Source organism: Micrasema longulum, unplaced genomic scaffold (genome assembly GCF_059751315.1).
Source record: "Micrasema longulum isolate JH-2025_06_02 unplaced genomic scaffold, ASM5975131v1 h1tg000260l, whole genome shotgun sequence".
NCBI lineage: Eukaryota > Metazoa > Arthropoda > Insecta > Trichoptera > Brachycentridae > Micrasema > Micrasema longulum.
Window position 1 is genome coordinate 509,326 of NW_028277464.1, and position 19,512 is coordinate 528,837.

The 19,512-nt window shown below is 36.8% G+C and overlaps 1 protein-coding gene across 1 annotated transcript; it reads right to left on the reverse strand.

Annotated features, from left to right (window-relative positions):
• Nucleotides 1–443: 443 nt before the first annotated feature.
• LOC148283129 (uncharacterized) lies at nucleotides 444–6,191 on the reverse strand. Its single transcript, XM_088223985.1, has 2 exons — nucleotides 2,307–6,191; nucleotides 444–2,210 (listed from the first exon to the last, which is right to left on the reverse strand). Exons 1-2 carry the CDS (start codon nucleotides 6,189–6,191, stop codon nucleotides 444–446), a joined length of 5,652 nt encoding a protein of 1,883 aa, XP_088080111.1.
• Nucleotides 6,192–19,512: the final 13,321 nt, after the last annotated feature.

A 19,512-nucleotide genomic window follows, 5' to 3' on the forward strand; every position in this document is an offset into this window, starting at 1 on the left:
AGGGCGTGTTGCGGGCTCCCGCTACCTGCGTCCGAACCGGCGTTAGGCCAATACGGGAGTGGGGGGGGAAATACCGCTCCCACTATACCCGGCCGGCGCGCCTCCCCCAAAGTGCATATAGGGAGGTGCCGGCGCTCGGCCCGGTCACTTCGCTGGGAGCCGCCGCACGCGCCACATCAATTACAAAATGCCTTTTTTAAGGCAGTCCTTAGTCTTTATACAAATACAAATATGCATGTTAGGGCAATAACGCGTCAAACGTCTAGATTCAGGCCCTTTTTTAGGGCCTGTAACACAAATTCCTGCTCTATAGTACCCCGGTATCGCTAAAGTCAGACCCGAAAGTGGAATATTCATCCTTTATTGTGGGTCCAACATTTAGCCTACAGATACCGGGGGCCCTAACTATATTATTGCATTTCATTCTCATATTTAACCGTCCGTTACACTCCCCCCGATGCCACGCTGTTCGGCTGCGGGGGCATCTTCTTCTCTGGACGGTCCTCTAGCAGTAGTGGGATGAGCCGGATCGCTGGTCGGGCATATTCTCCGGCCGCCGTCTGAACTCGTGCGGTCCGCACCTGTCCATCGGCAGCCAGTCGTGTCTCCATGATCCTCCCTCTTGTCCACTGGTTGCGGGGTGATGAAGGGTCGGCGATCACTACAAGATCGCCGACTTTCAATGGCTCCGATCTATCGAGCCACTTTTTCCTCTGTGCTAGTGTAGGCAGAAACTCGCCCAGCCAGCGTCGCCAAAATTTGTCGGCTAGTTGCTGGGCTATCCGCCACTGCTTTCTCAGGCAGATATTCTCCGTTTCTTTGGGGTAGAAGGCGAGATGTGTGCGTGCCCCGGCCGAACCAATTAGGAAGTGGTTCGGAGTCAATGGGGTTTCATCTGCGGGGTCCACCGCCACATGGCTAAGGGGACGGCTGTTTACCGAGAATTCGGCCTCGGCGAACGCCGTCAACAGGGTCTCCTCTCGTGGAGATTGTTCTTTGAGGATAGCGACTAGGGAGGTTTTAACTGATCTCACTAGTCGCTCCCACGCGCCACCCATATGCGGTGAGGATGGCGGTATATACTTCCATTCTACGCCTTTATTTGCAAGTTCTATTTGGAATGCGGCGTCATTATGGAGATCAGCAATTGATTCTCGCATTTCTCTGTCGGCGCCGTGGAAATTTGTTCCGTTATCGGAATGGATCACCCTCGGTTGGCCTCTTCTAGCGGTCATCCGTCTGATGGCTTGGATGGCCGCGTCACTTGTCAGGGATGATGCTAACTCGAGGTGTATGGCTCTGGTCGTCATACAGGTGAATAAGACACCGTATCGCTTCTCCCGGCGTCGCCCTATCGTAACATATAGGGGGCCAAAGTAGTCCAACCCACAGTGAGTAAATGGTCGTTGGTAGCTGGCCACTCGCGCCTCCGGTATCTGGCCCATTTGCGGTGTGCCGGCTCGTCCTCGCCGAACTCGGCAGATGGCGCATCTGTGACTTATATTTCTCAGCGTCCCTCGTAACTTGAGCACGTAGAAGTTACGTCTCACGTCACATAACACTCTCTCCGTCCCCGGATGCCCGGCTCGTCTGTGGTACTCCTCCAGGAGCAGGCGGGTATATCTATGGGCGCCATCCAATATTATAGGCGCCCTCAGTCCTTCTGATGTATCTGTGTTCCTCAAGCGTGTTCCCATTCGCACGGCACCCTTGTCGTCTATGTGCGGCGTCAGCCCGTATAGGCGGCTCCGCGTAGGGAGTCGCTCCCCCCGTCTCAGGGTAGGTATATCGCCGCCGAAAGCGTCCGCTTGCGACTGACGGACCCAATGGAGCTCAGCATTTTCTAGCTCCCCGGCCGTCAGTTCGCCAACTTCGCGGGCGCCGTCTCTTCGGCGGCTTTTTCTCACGAAGCGCAGTACCCACGCCGTTGTCCTTATCAAGCGATTCCACGACGAGAATCGCTGTGGCGCGGGTAGCGCCTCGCTGGTGGTTATCGCCAGTACCACTCGCTCTGCTTTCTTCTCCAGCATCGCATCGTCCGGAGTGGGCGTCATCTTCTTTTCTCGAGGCCATGATTCTTCTCCTTGCCGGAGGTAGTCTGGCCCCTGGAACCATACTCCTTCGAGGGACAGGTCAAGCGGGCGGCCATCTCTCGTACCGACCGCCCGCTTCGACCTGTCCTCGAAGGAGTTATGGTTCCAGGGGCCAGACTACCTCCGGCAAGGAGAAGAATCATGGCCTCGAGAAAGAAGATGACGCCGGCTCCGACCGGATGCGATGCGGAAAGAAAGCAGAGCGAGTGGTACAGCGATAACCACCTTTTCTATGGCGCACTGGGTTTCTCTCCTGATGGTGGCCGCCAGTCTGGCCGCCATGAGTGCGCCCTGTAGCTCAAGGCGCGGTATTGACATCACCTTTAACGGCGTCACTTTGCATTTACTGCTGATAAAGGTGGTCTTCTTGCCCTCGGTCGTGTTCTCCACGTAGTAAGCTACTGCGCAGATCGCCACTTCCGAGGCGTCGCTGAATAGATGTAGTTCTCGGCGGTTCCACCGACTTACTATGGCGCATCTGGGGATGGCGCAATTTAAATTTTCTAACTGTGCGATCCAATTTTGCCATCTAGTCTTATGATCTTCTCTTATCGTTTCGTCCCATCCGGTTTGAGCCCTCCATACATCCTGTAGGAGCATCTTAGAGCGGATGACGAGACATCCCAGGAATCCGACCGGGTCAAAAACTCGCATCACTGCACTCAACAGCTCCCTTTTAGTGGGCCAACTGTCGCTACCCTGGCCGAGTGGGTCGTCGAATTGATAAATAAACTCATCTGTGGCAGGTCTCCAAGTCACTCCCAGGACTCGTCCTGTGAATTCATTTGTAGCGCCGGCCGTCTCGTGCGCTTCCGTTAGGTATATCGGCGTGGCCGGCGCGGCGCGCGCTTCAGGCGGCACCGAACTGAGCACTTCACTCTTGTTGCTAGCCCAGTTCGTCAGTGTAAACCCGCCTCGGCGTAGGACTTCGGATACCTCCCGGACCATTTTCTCAGCAGCGCCGGCATCGTCCATGGCGTCCAAATAATCATCCATATAAAATTTGGATTTGCATGCCGCCGCTGCCTCCGGGAACTCGTTCTGACTCTGTTCGGCCACTGTATTTCGCACATACTGCGCAGAACTTGGTGAGCACGCGGCTCCAAAAGTCATTGACGTCATCTTGTAGGTTTTCGGCATCGACTCCGGATTATCTCGCCAGAGATAAAGTTGAGCGAGTTGATCTTGTTTTGTGATTTTTATTTGTAAAAACATTTCACTTATGTCCGCCGCAAGCGCTATATGTCCCTCCCGGAATCGAAACATATTTCCCAATAGCGATGATAATAGGTCCGGTCCGGCCATTAACTTGTCGTTGAGAGAGACGCCTCTATACTTGCTTGCGGCGTCGAAGACTACCCGTATTTTGGCGGGTTTCTTCGGATTAATGACCGCAAAATGTGGCAGGTACCACCTCTTTGGTACGTTATTTAATTCACTTTCACATACCTCGGATGCATATCCCTTTTGTAAGTATCCGTTCATTTTCTCATGATATGCGGCGGCAAGCTCTCTGTTATTTCTTAATTTTCTTTCCACTCCTTCCAGGCGGCTGAGAGCGTGTTGCCTATTGTTGGGCAACCACGTATCTCCGTCTTTCCACAAGAGTCCAGTCTCCCAATGTCCATCCTGAAGAGATTTTGTCGTGGCTTGCATGATCGCGTATGCGCGCGTTATCTGTCTGTCAACGCGCGTGGCACTCGTTACTCCCAACGAGTCGATTGTGAAGTTATTTTTTACAAGACTTGCTAAATTAACGCAGCACTTGGTTTGCTGCGCACTATCACTGTCAGTCGGGCTTGTGGGTAGCTCCGACACGATACGCTCGTTCTGTCCGCGGCACTCGTGATTTACTTCGGTGGTTACAAACGGCCTTACTGGCCCGTTACACTCGCGATTCACTTCCGCAATTGTAAGCGGCATTACTAGCGAGCTATACTCGCTATTCACTTCCGCGATTGCAAGCGGCATTACTGGCGAGCTATACTCGCTATTCACTGCGGCGGTTGTGAGTGGCATTACTAGCCCGTTACAGTCGCGATTCACTGCCGCGGTTATGGGCGGCATTACAAGCCCGCTACACTCGCGATTCACTACCGTAGAGCACTTTGATTTACTCATAGTCGCGAGCGTAATGTTGTTTTGCGCCAGTGCGCTGCCGTTGACTCTACCGTGAGTCACCCAGCCTAACAAGGTTCTTGAACGGATTTCATCACCGTTCGTTATCACTTCCCGCGACACTATTACGCCAGCGTTGTCTTGCCCGATGATCATTTGTGGCTTGACAATTCTCGAACCGTTCGCGGTTCCACTGCGTGCACACGGCGCTTGTGGAAGGTTCAATTCTCGCACTGTGTTCGCTCCGATGCGATATGAAATGTCACTATTTCCTTTTATGTTCACTTGCACTCGGCGCGTGTCTATCGTTGCACTATTTCCACCGATTCCGCGGATCGAGATAACATCACTACGTCCGCGGGCTCCCACTTTGTTCGCGACTTCATTGTCTATCAACGTGATAGTGGAACCTTCGTCCAGCATCGCGTTTACTGTTACGCGACCCCGTGGTCCGCTTATTTCCACTTCGATCACTTTTAATAAAACTTTCGAGTCACTATTCGGTCCGCTCATTACCCCGACGAACTGATTCCCGTCGGGCACTATTGCGGTTTCACTAACGCTGTCCGCGCTATTCACTCGCGGCTCGCTGTGTAATAACTTGTGATGGTTCGCTGTACACGTACCCACGTTGCACTTAGCGGTGCTTCGGCACTGGTTTGCTCGGTGTCCGTCACTCAGGCACCGATAACACAATTTTCTATTTCGCACAAAGTCTCGTCGCATCAATAACGACATCTTCGCAAACTCGTTACATGCACTTAACTTATGACCGCTACGGCCGCACTTCGCGCACTTTGATTCTGTTGTTGGCCGTGATTCCGTCGCCGCGAACACTGTTTCCTTTCCACGCGCCGGTAACTTCGTCTTTTCAAAGGCGCAGGCGTCCTTGGCGTTGTCCGCGAAAACCATGATCCAGTCCGCGAAGTCGCGAAGTGTTGCCTTCTTGTTAGCTCCTTTCCGCGACATCACCCAGAGTTGCCGCGTGAAAAACGGGAGTCGAAGCACCATCTCGTTCAGCAGTTCGTCCGAATGCAGGTGTTCTTTGCGCCTCTTTTCCAACGTGAGGCACATGTTCCGTACGGCAATCGCGAACTCCACTAAATCGTCCATGGTGCTTTCTGCCGTCAGTCGCGGTGATTTTCGCAGCTTGTCCAACTGCGTGCTCATGATGACGTCCGGGCGGTCGTAGTGCGTCTCGAGGGTGCTCATGATCTTATGAACATCCTTTGATTCCACTAGTAGTCCCTCCACTAGCGCCCGGGCGGGCCCTTTGAGTGCCTTCTTCAGCCTGAGAAGGTTTTCCGGGTCCGTCAGTTGGCACAGCTCTGAAGACTCCCAGAATTGGTCGCAGAATGCCGGCCAATGCACGGGGCTGCCGCTGAAGTCCTGTAGCTCCCTGGCGTTCCCCTGTCGAGCGAGCATGGCGCCGATGCGTGTTTCTTCTTCCTGGGTTTGTCCTCGATTCCCTCCTTGCTTTGCCAGCAAGGCCTCGAGTGCCAGCGTGAAACGGTCGGCTGGTTCGGCGTTGGTGTGCTCCTCGACCCATCTCTCTGTGTTGCGGCGCGCCGTTTCCTTCGGCCTCGCCTCTTGATTGTCCTCCTCAGAGAAAGGCTCGTTCCTCTTGGGGTAGACAGGATCAATGACTAGCGCGTCCCGGTCCTGGGGCGCGCTCGATGTAGCTTCCTTCTCCGCCTGGGCCAGAGCGGTCCGCGCTCCGAGTTGCGCGGTGTCTGGCTGAGCGGCTGGCTTGCTTGTAGTTCCCAAAAGCGACATCAATTGCTTGATTTGCTTCTCGTAGTGTCTTCTCTCCCGACGCCTCTCAGATCTCTTGTTCTGCAGCGTCTCGTCAGTCGCAGTCGGCGAGGGGGTTGCTTCTTCCTGAAGAGTGATGTCACCTTCCGAATCGGAATCTCCATCCGATACGGGCTTGGTGGGCTGCTCCTCGGCGTTCTTTCCAGAGCGTAGTGAGGCGGGCATCGTAGATTCGTCTCGGCTGAAGACTCAAAGTAGATGGCAGCTGAAGATCACAATCCGGCGAGTCGAAGGACCAGAAACTGTACTGTACAAGTAACAGTTTGGACTGTATTCCACAATCCTGTAGCAAGGGGTAGGTGTTGGCCGTGTCTCGCTGCCGTCGTCGCTCTCGGGGTCGTAAATCCCGAAAGTTATGTAGTCTCGAAATTCCTCTCAAGTCCGGTGTCACTGCGTAGGTCGGTGGAAGATACTGGTTCGTAGTCCTGGGGTGAAGCGATGGTCAAGTCCAAGGTGTAGATCCAGTAGTAGAGCGGGAGGTCGGGCGGGGTGACGAAATGAAACGATCAGACTAACTTGATGTCTCGAGGCGAACTCAATATTTATTGTTGTAAATGTACACATTATATAGGGCGTGTTGCGGGCTCCCGCTACCTGCGTCCGAACCGGCGTTAGGCCAATACGGGAGTGGGGGGGGAAATACCGCTCCCACTATACCCGGCCGGCGCGCCTCCCCAAAGTGCATATAGGGAGGTGCCGGCGCTCGGCCCGGTCACTTCGCTGGGAGCCGCCGCACGCGCTACATCAATTACAAAATGCCTTTTTTAAGGCAGTCCTTAGTCTTTATACAAATACAAATATGCATGTTAGGGCAATGACGCGTCAAACGTCTAGATTCAGGCCCTTTTTAGGGCCTGTAACACAAATTCCTGCTCTATAGTACCCCGGTATCGCTAAAGTCAGACCCGAAAGTGGAATATTCATCCTTTATTGTGGGTCCAACATTTAGCCTACAGATACCGGGGGCCCTAACTATATTATTGCATTTCATTCTCATATTTAACCGTCCGTTACAATAGTGTTATTTCAATTTTAAAATGTAATTTAATTATAATAATCATTTAATTTTTACGTTTTTGTGCATTTTGTGTTTAGAAATAATTGATGAAAAATATCGAAATATAAAAAAAATTAGATTTTTATTACATGTCCCGTGTATTGTTTATTGTTTGTGAACCTTAATAAATAAAATAAGTTATTGTATATTCTGACTTTTGAATGACAGCAGAAAACAATACAGAGTAGAGTTATTTTGTAGAGTTATTTAGTAGAGTATTTCGTAGATTTATCATAATATTGTAATATTTGCAAAAGAGCGTCAGCTGGTTCAACACGCCCCGTATACGGGTCGTGTTTAACCAGTAAACGTAAATAGTTGGACCGCTATTAAATATATAAATTGAATCGGGAAAAGAATAATAAAGACCATTAATTCAGATATAATATTGAATATAATACCTTTGGTAAAACTATGTACGATAGATGCACAAATGTCGAGATCTGTGCATTATATAAAGCTGAGACAAGCATTGTCGACAAACTCAAAAAATGATTTCTTTGTTGGTTTGGACACGTGGAACGAATAAACGGTGAAATAACGGCTTAAAAAATTAACAAAACAAATGTTAAAGGGTGTAGAAAACGAGGAAAACCAAAAAAGACGTTAGAATTAGTGCGTGTATTAGAAGATGTATGAACATAGAGAGGAAGCGAGGTCTCTACGCAGACAGAGTATATAGCCTTCAATCCGCTCTGTCTACTTCTGCGGGGGCTAAATAGTTTGTTTGTTTTTGTTATCATAATAAATTTGGATTTTTAATTATCAACTTTTGTTTTTGGAGCAAACCAGCATTCGAAAATTAAAATAAGTTGGTGTGTATTTAACAAATTATACAGTTTAATAATTAATCCATAAGGGTTTTGTATAAATTATTACACAAAATGATTTAATTGGATTAACTTAACCAATTATTTTGCACTTCATTAATCTCGACGATTGATTTACTTAACGTTATTTTCATAATTATTTTAGTAACGATTATTTCGTAAACGAGATTATCTTAACGAGTATTTTATAATCGCGATTATTTTAACAGTTATCATTATGGATATGAAATCTATTAACTCAGCAATACTTTTGCTTTGGTTATTTTTGTAAGGAATATAAAAATATTAATTAAATAGCTAAAATGGTTGTAGCAGAGTTTTAAGTTTACCATTTGATGTCCTCTCCTTAGTTCGACCTATAGCGTCTACAAACAACCTTCAGGCTTTTCTTTGGGCTTAAAACTCTTGTATTTTTTCACAGGTCAGTTTCACGTGGCGTAGTTCTAACAAGAACTGCTAGAAAACTATCAGCAGTTAATGTCCAAGACGTCAAATACCTGATGCCTTATAAAGTAAACGAGCTTCCGCAGTATATGATTTTGCAAATCGTATCATTTTAACTTAATGAGAGTAAAGTCAAAACCAATTTGATTGGGTCTCTTCGCTGGTGAAATTAAATCATATAAAAACCCTTTTTGTACATGTTGAGAATTGTCATTATCGCATTGTATGGTGTATTAAAAGAAAAATAACAATTCATTAAAATAATTATCATAAGCCAATTACTGGCTAATTGACTGCCGTCATAAGAAAGAAGGACGTTACTACATAAAACAAAAAACGGAGAAAATAAATATTTTGTAACTCGGAGATTGAAAAATTCGCTCTGTGAAAAATACTACAAAAAAAAGTATATTATTTTGCGACAGTATGTATTATGGTTTGCCCTAACGGAATATATATATTTTTTTTTTATTTTTTATTTTTTTTTAAAAAAGTACAAGAAAATATGTTATACTTTAATGAAAAGGTGTTTCTAGCTAAAAACGCTTTTTTTGTTAAGTAAACGTCTTTTTTTTTGTGTAAATATGCCAATTGATTCTACTCAACTTAATAAAATAGACGTTACTGGCCATTAACTATTTTTCAAACTAGTAACACCGACCTAAGAATCAATTAACTTCAAAATTACCAGCAGATCTTAAATTTAATAGAAAACGAGTAGGTATATTCATATCAAATGTTTGTAAAAACGGAATAGAAGAAAAAATATGTATTTTAATCAGTCTTTAATAATTATATAAGTCAGAACAGCCTTTTATATTTAGTAATTTTCAAGACTTTTTGCAGTTAAGTAACATTTATTAGTGAAAATAATAGGGTGGTCGTTGTTTTAGGAAGATAGATGTATTTTTAGTAGATGCATATTTTTCCCTGATTCCGAATATGCATTTAACTCATTTTCGAAAAAAATGTTAGATGCGTCCTTCTTTCCTATGACGGCAGAATATTTGTGTACTGCAGGACAAAGGGCTTCCCCTGTCTTTTCCACTTCACCTGGTATTGCGCAGTCCGCATTCAGCATTAACATGAACCCTTATCAACAAATCTTTTGGTTTATTCCAAAATTGAACATGTTTTGTTCTCTGAAATATTTTTTTGTTATAATTTTCAAGTGTACATATAAAGTAGAGAAAATGTCCCATAGGGGAAACAAGGTTCTAAAAAAAAAATGTTTTTTTTACATTTGACTTTTATTACTTTTACTAACGACGACATTGGACTATTCTATAAAAATCAAACAGACATATTAACAAACAATGACATAAACGAAGACCTTAATATGATGACCAAATGGACAAACACAAACTTACTTACACTTAATGAAAAAAAAGCAATATTATTCATTTTGTATATAGAAAATATGTCATAAAGTAGATGCTTACATAAATAATGAACGACTAACTGAAATCGAACTTGTTAAATACTTGGGACTAACAATAGACAGACATTAGACATGGACAATTCATATCAACTATTTAATTGGAAAAGTGGCGACATTATCGATTTTTTTTTTTTTTTAATCAAAAACTTTGTTCAAAAAACGGAAAAAAAATAAAAACAAAAATATTTTTTATGCAACTACTATGGGGAACAGGAAACCAAAATAACATAAATAGACTACAAAGACAGCAAAATAAAATATTAAAGTTAGTATATGACCTACCCTATCTGACAGCAACTAAAGAACTTTTTAAACAAACTAAACAATTAAATGCAACTGAACTCTTTAAACTAGAATCCTTAATTTTTTTTCATAAATTAGCCGCTGATGTAATTGTAGACGAAGAATTAAAACTTGAAAAACACTGTAGGAAACATGAACACAATACGAGAACATCAGAAAAATATCATATACAACCTTTTAAAACAAGAAAAGGACAATCGAGACTAATAAACCATGGATCAAAATTTACAATAAACTACCAGTCAAAACTAAACAAAAGATTAAGACAACCTTAACAAAAAATTATAAAATATTATTCTTAACAGTTAAATGTGAATTTTAAAAGTAAAAATATTTTGTTAAATGTATGTAACCCGTAAGGGTTTATCAATGAAAAATTTTAATAATAAAATAAATAAAAATTATACTTAAATTTAAATATCGGTTCTACCTGCATCATAATAGAAAAAAAACCAAACCAGTCCATCACTATTATTAAGTTCGTAAATACAATATTAAAACAACATATAAGATAACATAATGTATTTATTTCAAAATGAATCTACATATAACCTTTTTTCCAGAATGCGGAGAAATGTTCATAATTCGTTTATTTACATTTCCATGGTTAAAGTTTTATTACAACTAATAAACTATTTTGAGACTAAAAAAAATATCCAGTAGGAAATTTCCGTTTATCATCCGAATATTTCATTAGTGCCCCGTATCCCTTAGTCTCCGCTAAAGAACACGCTGTTTCTGTATTTTGTTAGACATTCTCACTGTGTAGCCTGCTCTTTTGAACTTCGATCAACAAATACTTTTTACCTTTTACCACATCTCATCATACTTTTGACTGCAGATCCAATTGTTTATCTTAAGTTACATTAAGCATAACGCATAATGCGTTCTATGTCTTACTTAAAACTTATGAGAAAACTGCATGGTCAATGGTCAGTCATAGTGTCTACATTGTATGTTAGGAAGGGTGGGGACACATAGTTGGCTAAATGTTTCGGTTATACATAATATCGAATTGTTTGGTAATTGTTACTTGTTTGCCCCTCACTAATCCTTACATATCGTATCTTTATAAAACATTTTTCTATTTCGCTGACAAAAGAAACAATATTGGTAGCAATCCTTTCTCAAATCCATACATTTTCGTCTTGGCAAAATTCAATCGGGAATAATCGACCCCCGGGGTCTTCATACCCTCATTTCCTCAGCATTTGTGCTCTACTTTGACCAATGGTAAATCGAAAAACTTTTTGTTTCATACTTACAATTCGAATCGTCTGATGCTTTATCGGTACTCAAACTTTAACTTTTTTAATTAAAAGCATACGATATATTAACCGAATATTCTCTTCGTCTTTTTTTTTTCTTCTTTTATTTAGGAAACATACAGTACAGTTACAAAGTTTAATATGTTACACAATTAGACTTAATTCTAATTGACCAGTGAAGTTTCCATATTATAAAGCAATTATATTTTAGGTTAATTATGAAAGTATAAAAAAGAGAAGGAAAAAAAAACAAAAATGAAAGTTATTTAATAATGAAAATTTAAGTAAAAAAATATATTTTAAAGTTTGTAGTTTGTAGTGAGTATTTACAAATGGAAATAAAATTAAAAATCAACAAAATTTGTAAGAGTAATTAAAAGTTAAGAATCTAAATAAAGAATGGAAAACATGGAAATTAATGAGCTGAAACCTAACTCTGAAAAAGCTGAAAGTGACGTCAGTCCTTGTCTACAAAAATTTGGACAAACTCAAAATATTGTTTTTAGATTTACTTAAAATTTATTTACCGATATATAATTTTTAATAGTTTTTAGTTCATTGGAAAGATTATTACAATTTTTTACACCTTTGAAGACAAAAGTATTTTGAACATAAATTGTGTGGAATTTAGGAATTTTATTATTATTTTGCATACCTATTTTGTATACATAGACTAAAACTTAAAATGGAAATACCATATTAAACTAGTTAAACGAATTAGGAAATGTATATACATATTTATTAGATTAAGGAATATTTTAAAAATCAACAATTTAAAAATAGCTTATTACTCAATTGAACAATCATTTTTACAATATGGTATTGTAGGATGGGGTGGTGCATATGCCAATATATTAAACCCTCCTAAAATAGTACAAAGGTTAATTATTGAAGTAATTTTAAAGAAACCCTCAACATTCAAAACGTGTTGTGCAGATATTTATGGAAACACGTATATGTAATAATTTTTAATTTTTGCTATTGTTTAATAACGGCATGCTTCCACTTTTCATTTTGTTGTATCCCAACTCAACGTTCTTGGCCTTATTAAGTAAGGGATAAGGATTATTAAGTTTTTTTTTGCTATACATATATAATGTACAGATATAAAATTTAAAAAAATAATTAATTCATGGGAAGATTACGAAATGCAATACTTTAAAAGAGAAGTGTTATTATTTATAGAACAATAATATGTCCACACATAAATTAGAATTCTTCTTTTTTTTATGTAATGAAGGAGAAATTAAAAATGTTTAAATTTTTCAAAATAAGGCGATAAGAATTATACTCAAAAGAAATATCTGTTCTAATCACAGATGTTCTAATGTAGAAAGAATGCATAAAAAAAATTGCTTGTTCACACTAAAGGAGCAAATTAAATATAATGTAGCAATTTTTTTACATAAAATAATTAAGGGGATGAATAAAATAAAAACAATAATAAAATTTAACGAACAATGTCATACATATAAAACAAAGGATAAAAATAAATATAAGATTTCCAATGAGGAGAAAAACTGAATCTCAAAACTCATTGTACAAGGGATTGAAGCTGTATCATAAATTACCTTAAGAAATAAAAGAGATAGAAAAGATCGAAATATTTCTAATTAATTTGAGAAAATATGTTTTGAGAAATTTTGATACAAAAATTATAATATTATTATAAGTTTATATTAGTTTTTAAGATGTTATGAACTTACCGTACAATTAGTAACAAGAAATAAAAAAATTCCGTACAATAAGTAATAAGTAATAAATAAAAAGAAAAGAAGTCCTCACTCTGTTTTGTTTGCCGTCTATTACGCTATGATACATTCTCACCTATCCTATTTATGCTGTATTTGGGGTTTCGCTAACAAAAATCAGATCTCTGAGATTCAAGTTCTTCAAAACCGAGCTCTGAGAAGCATTCTTGGTTTGAAATGGGATTCCCATGTCAAGGATATTTATCGTAACACAAAAATACTTCCTTTCAAGGTAATGGCACTGTATGACATCACTAACACTATTTTAAACATCATAAACTTTTCTGCTCACACAAATTTAAAACTTACATTTAATCATGAAATTCACAACTATAATACACGACATGCAAAAAATCTTCACATTTCTAAATTTTGTTCCACGATGTTCGGCAAAAGGTCTCTGGAATACATTGGTCGTATACAATTTAATAAACTGCCTGATGAATTAAAAATGAAATGTCGAGTGGTAAATCTCAAAGACCAGAAATGAAGACCTATTTCTTGAATCTTTTTGAAAGTGATAGTTTTTAGCTCAGTTTCTGTGAATAGTCTATATATTGTGTTTTAGGTTTAAATGTTTTTCTTTTCTTTTTTGAATATTAAGTTCACAGAATGTTTAAATGTTTTTATTTTCTTTTTTAATATTAATTTCACAGAATGTTTAAATGTTTTTCTTTTCTTTTTTAATATTAAGTTCACAGATTGTTTGAATGCTTTTATTTTCTTCTTTAATATTAAGTTCACAGATTGTTTAAATGTTTTCTTTCCTTTTTTAATATTACGTTCATAGATTGTTAAAATTTGTTTAAATTTTTATTGTTTAAATGTATACTATGTATTGTTACAAGAAATGTACTATTTTTTTTATGTACCGTCCCAAATGAGTTTTCTCGTACAACTCCTGGGAATATAATATCATGATATTCATGTCTTATATGTTTTATTAATAAATAAAAAAATAAATAAAAAAAAGTCCCAAAAAAGAATAAGCAAAAAAAAGCTACCTGATTCAGTTCAAAAAATATATTGCCCATTTTTCAATGTAACAAAAATCTCTAAAAATGTTTTTTTTCTAAAATGAATGGGGAGGAGACATTATATGAAAAAGGTTTTATTCTTTTGAGATAAAAATACACGTGTTACATTATTGCCTAAGTAAATATTCCGAAATAAAACACAGATAAAAAGTGAATGGAATATTTTAATTTGGCTTAGAATAAATTGAAAAATATACGAAAGGTCTTATTCGAAAAAACTTTATTATGTGGCAATTTTTCAGGAGGAAAATAAAGTTATTTCTCAATCTGATTATTTCCCGAATATAATTCGACTTTTACAAAAATAAATCGAATTCTTAATAACCCACCTTAAGTTCGGGGTTATTCAAAAGAATTCAGCATTCATCTTTAGAGAAGTAAAAATTAATTCAGTCGGCGAAATCTTCAATTTAAATTTAAATCACTTTCATTAAAAGTTTTTGAACCTTTCGAATTTATTGTAAAGCCGGAATAAGAATTCCGTTTGTTTAAATATGCATTGGATTTAGAAGTGACCTCGACAGAGCGTCCTTATTTTGAATGAAAACTTACTGACACAGATTCTGTGCATTTCTTAAAATAAAATTTATTAACACGACATGCGGTGGGAGATCAATTTGATGAAAAGGTTTTTCTGTCACTCTGGCAGATGCTTCCCCTAATACTGTGCGAAAATTTGTGCTTAGCTAAAATTGACAAAATCGAGGTATCGTTGTTTTGTTTTTTACACTCTAAAACTGAAATAATTTTGTTTTTTTTCAAAGAAAGAATATTAAAAATAAAATTTTCTGTCGGCATGTTTTAATTTTTTCAAAAATAGTTATCATATTCATTTAAAGTTCATTTAAAGACGGATGGTTAAATTTTGCACTTCTAAGGGTGTTTGAATAATCCTAGCTCCTATAAAATACTATTTCTAAAAACATAAAAAAATAATAGGGAGACGCCAATGTGTAAAAGTATTTATGTTTAAAATTTTTTAAAAAACATGCACCTTTTATGAATTTTTTTAATAAAACAAAAAAATATCCATAAGGTGTAAAAAAATCAAAAAATCATCGCCCTAGGGCAATAATACTGGAATATTTTTGTATGAAGAAAAGTCAGACCCAACGACGTTTTTAGTATGTTCAAATATTTGCAGACTGTCTGGACTTGCAAACGTTTGGACATACTTAAAACATTGTTGAACTAACTGGTAATGTAAAGTAATAAAATTAGAAAATTGTTTTCAGGCGATGCCTATTAGTTGAATTGGCTCAGTTGGATAAATCTCACCTATATCATTAAGGTATAGTTTTTTTCGCCAAATCCATTTTAGATCTACTTTAATTTGACTATTTAATTTATTTATTTTTATTTGATGTTCTATAATTAATAAATAATAAATTTCTACAGACACAGTAATCATCATTAGCTTATGTTAGAAGACTAAATTATATTTTCACATTCGGTAACCGTCGCAAAATAGTAAAAAAACATTTTTATTACTTTTGTCTATTTATGAAAAGAAAAAATGGATTCAAATACTATTTACACAAAAATAAAAATAAAATATTATGCATTGAAAAAATTTACAAAGCTTTTAAAATCGGTTAATATATTTTTTAAACACAATTTTTAGACATCAATTAAAAAAATAAAAAAAACACAAACATTAAAAAGTCTGAAAAGATAGAAACCTTGAAAACAAAGCAAAAAATATAAAACAGCCCTTAAATTGTTTTCATTCATGTACCATATAAACTCCCGATCAAATACAAATAACTCTTTTATTTTACCCTTGTAACTTTTGGTAGTAACATTTCTAAGAAATGCCGGCAACAAATTGAATATAATGTGTCTACATATTATATTACAAAACCAAATATTTTACTATCCTTCTACAAACAACACAGCGGCATTTTGTACGTAGCTTGAAGAAAATTTCATAACGTAAAATCAGAATCTTCTCATAATTATGTCAAGTGTAAGTATTCTGAATATAATTATGACATAACCTTTAGTTGTCAGTGCCTCAGTAGTGTTTTAATTAATAAACAAACATGCATGTTGTAATACAGGCTTTGTTAAAATTTTCAGAATCTGCTTTGAACGACATCCCATAAAGGCTGGAAGTGGTTTTCTAGTCTACTTTGGGAAAATGGCCTCATTCTGCAATATATTATACTATTTATCCTTTGAAATAATTACGTAAAATTTGTGAATAAAAGCAAACCAAGATGGGCAAAATTTCAAAGCTTTCACCAATAAAACAAATTAATATTTTGTTTTTGAGCGAGTTTATAATTTCTTTATTATATATACGGCCAGAGCAAATTACAACAGTTGTATGATTGACATGTGTATAAGAAACTAAACAAAAAGAATATAAAACTATGTAGCAAAGATAAACATGAACAATACAATAATGGTAAACAATACATTCATAAACAAGATTAACATATAAGACTTTAAGCTAACCCATGCCAATAAACATTCATTCCACGCCGTTTTAATGGCGAAGAATACAATTCATTAAAAACTTCAATTAAATACTTAGTTTTTAAAACTGTGTTCTTGTTAATTTCTTTGTATAAGTCTTTTTTGTTAATTCACACATGTTAAAATATTTAAAAATAAAATTATATTACTAAGTTCCCTTGGCACGGGTTACACCACCCCTGTGATGTCACATAATTTTTATAATTAATCTTTGATTACAAGGAAAAAAAAATGAATAAAAAGAAATAGAATTGTAAAATGCATGTCACCATTTTGAAAATTTGCGAAGTCGACGATCTTCATTTCGCCGTTTTATAGAGGTCAGCTCACAGCATACATATTTTAGAATGAATCATTTCGCCGATAACAGCCAACCAACCAATAACAGACCGATTATTAATTCGGAAAATACAGGGCGTATGTAATAATTTACGAAGGGTTCTCTACTTTGTCATGGCTGCTATCATTAGATAACCCCCTTTATTGTTTCACGTTAATAATCGGTAATTATAATTATCATACGTAAATATAAATTCAATTCATAATGACACAATATATTATCAAATGGATTTTATTTTCATAGGGAAATTCTCAATTGGTACAATTTAGTTCAATTTATTGAATTTTATTTTGTTATTCTTATGCACCAGAGTTATTTTCTTAAATATAATGGAAAACTTTATAAGACATGAAACGTATGTTGAATAAATAGGCTTCGGTACATTTTCATTTTACATTATAAAAAAAAAGAAATTAAAAGAAAATCCCCATTTTCGGTGGCGATACAACCTGTTGTAGGACTTAGCATCGTAAAGAATATACTAATTATCATGGTTAATTAACAAAAATAATAATTACCTTATCTTCTACATACACAGTTAGGTAATAGATTTCTCTGGATCATGTCTAGTCTGCCTAACTAGGTACAACCTGTTTTAAGGCAGACATTTTTATGCAAAATAAACAATAATATTACAACTTACTAGTTTATTAACTATACAATACTAATTTATACCATTTATTATGTAAGAATGTTTTTGAGTCAATTTTCTGATTTTTATCGACCAAAACCCAGTAACTAATTTTTTACAAATTTGTTAAATTGAATCCGAGTCATGGTTTTGCAATGTTAAGGTAACATATTGAATATTTCTGGGCCCAAAAACCTGAAATTTCTTTGCCCGAATTCAGAGTTTGTGATAGACCCCATGACCCCATGTCCCCATTCTTCCCTGCACCATATAGTTCTTCTCTAATAGGGTATTTTCACATGCCGGAAATAACGTTAAGAACATTATATGTATTAAGAGTGGATATTTACGGTTCTAATGGTATAACTAAAACTGTATTCAAAAGTAGTTTTTTTAAATAATTTTCTGGATTAAGAATGAGTGCATACAAAAGGGCTCGCAGTAGGCATGACATCATTTTGACGTCGCGCGTTATGACCGCCGACGTCATTCGTGCCTTCTTACCCACAGGGCGCAATAATTCAAAATATATGTATTTTAAATTTTTGTAGAAAACTAATACGTTGTGGCATAAAAAAAATATTAATACTGCCATAATTTTTTGTTTATTAAAATAACCAAAAAATATGAAAAGACCATATTCTTCAAGCATTGATGTCACTTTTCAAATCATCTAGACTTCTGAATTTTGGTTTCCCTCTGCTTTGTCTACTTTTCGAAGTAGTATAAACCTTCAAAATACATACCATGGGAAAAAAACTCTCTTGAGTCACTGTGTAGTAACCTGAGGTTAGGAAATGATCGCCTCACAATCGCCATCTCTTTTCATAATATTAAAATGAAATGTGTGTCTCGCTTAGTGATCATTTCTTTCTCTCAAATGAATGTTTTATGTATTACATGTATACAGAACTCGATATTTTGTTATTTTCTGCGATCCCAACAGACAAAATATTTTATTTAAATTTATCTAGTATACCTAACCTTTACTTGAAGATTACGAAAAAATTCATGGTAAAATACATAGTAGCCGCCGGGATATAAATTAATTAAGTGCAATTTGCAACACCGCACTATGGAATATAAAGGTTGGTTTCGGATCCAAAGTAAACTATTTTTTTTAGGTTTATCAAAAATAAAAATAAAAAACTCGAATACAAAAAGTCTTAAAAGCTTCGAATGAAATTAATGTTATTATGATATTTTTATTTTAAAATAATAAAATATTGTTAAAAAAACATTGAAAACATAAAAAATGGTGTTCGTTTGATTATATTATGTATACAAACTAATTATTATAATGTCAATGGGTTGTTTTTATTATTATAAAATGACGAATACCTATAAATAATATCAATAAATGATTCCATAGTGAATAACAAACTGATTCGAAAATATTTTTTATAAATAGTCTACATTTAAAACCGCAATCGATAGCGGATTTTAGTTTTCTGACTTTTTTCACATTTTCCACATAAACTTTATGATAGGCAAATTTCGGCAGATAATTTTTATAAATGTTTTTTATGAATACCTTGATTACAAAACAACATAAAATATAAAGCATGGAAAGACGTGGATAATTGTCAAAAGTCGCGATAAATTTATTTTTTTCAATATTATTTTACTGTACCCATTATTATTTTAATATATATATAAGTAAAAAAAAATGTGTTAAAGTTTTTATGTTATTTATTGTTGTTGTGATGTCAAAAATATGAAACTGAAAAGAAAAAAAATATTTTACATCTTTTCCTGCAAAGTTTAATAAGAAACTAACTTTTAAAGTGATGAAGTAAACAAATTAAAAATGGTATCCGTAAAAAAATACAGTTTGTGGCAATACATATATTAAATTGACTTAATTTAAAGTTCGAGCATTATTTTATATTTTGACTCT

Excerpts from the sequence above, each read along its gene's own strand:
- LOC148283129 (XM_088223985.1), bottom strand. The coding sequence starts at position 6,191 with ATGCCCGCCTCACTACGCTCTGGAAAGAACGCCGAGGAGCAGCCCACC. Across the intron at positions 2,211-2,306 it reads TAGAAAAGGTGGTTATCGCT|TCTGGCCCCTGGAACCATAA; the intron begins GTACCACTCGCT and ends TGCCGGAGGTAG.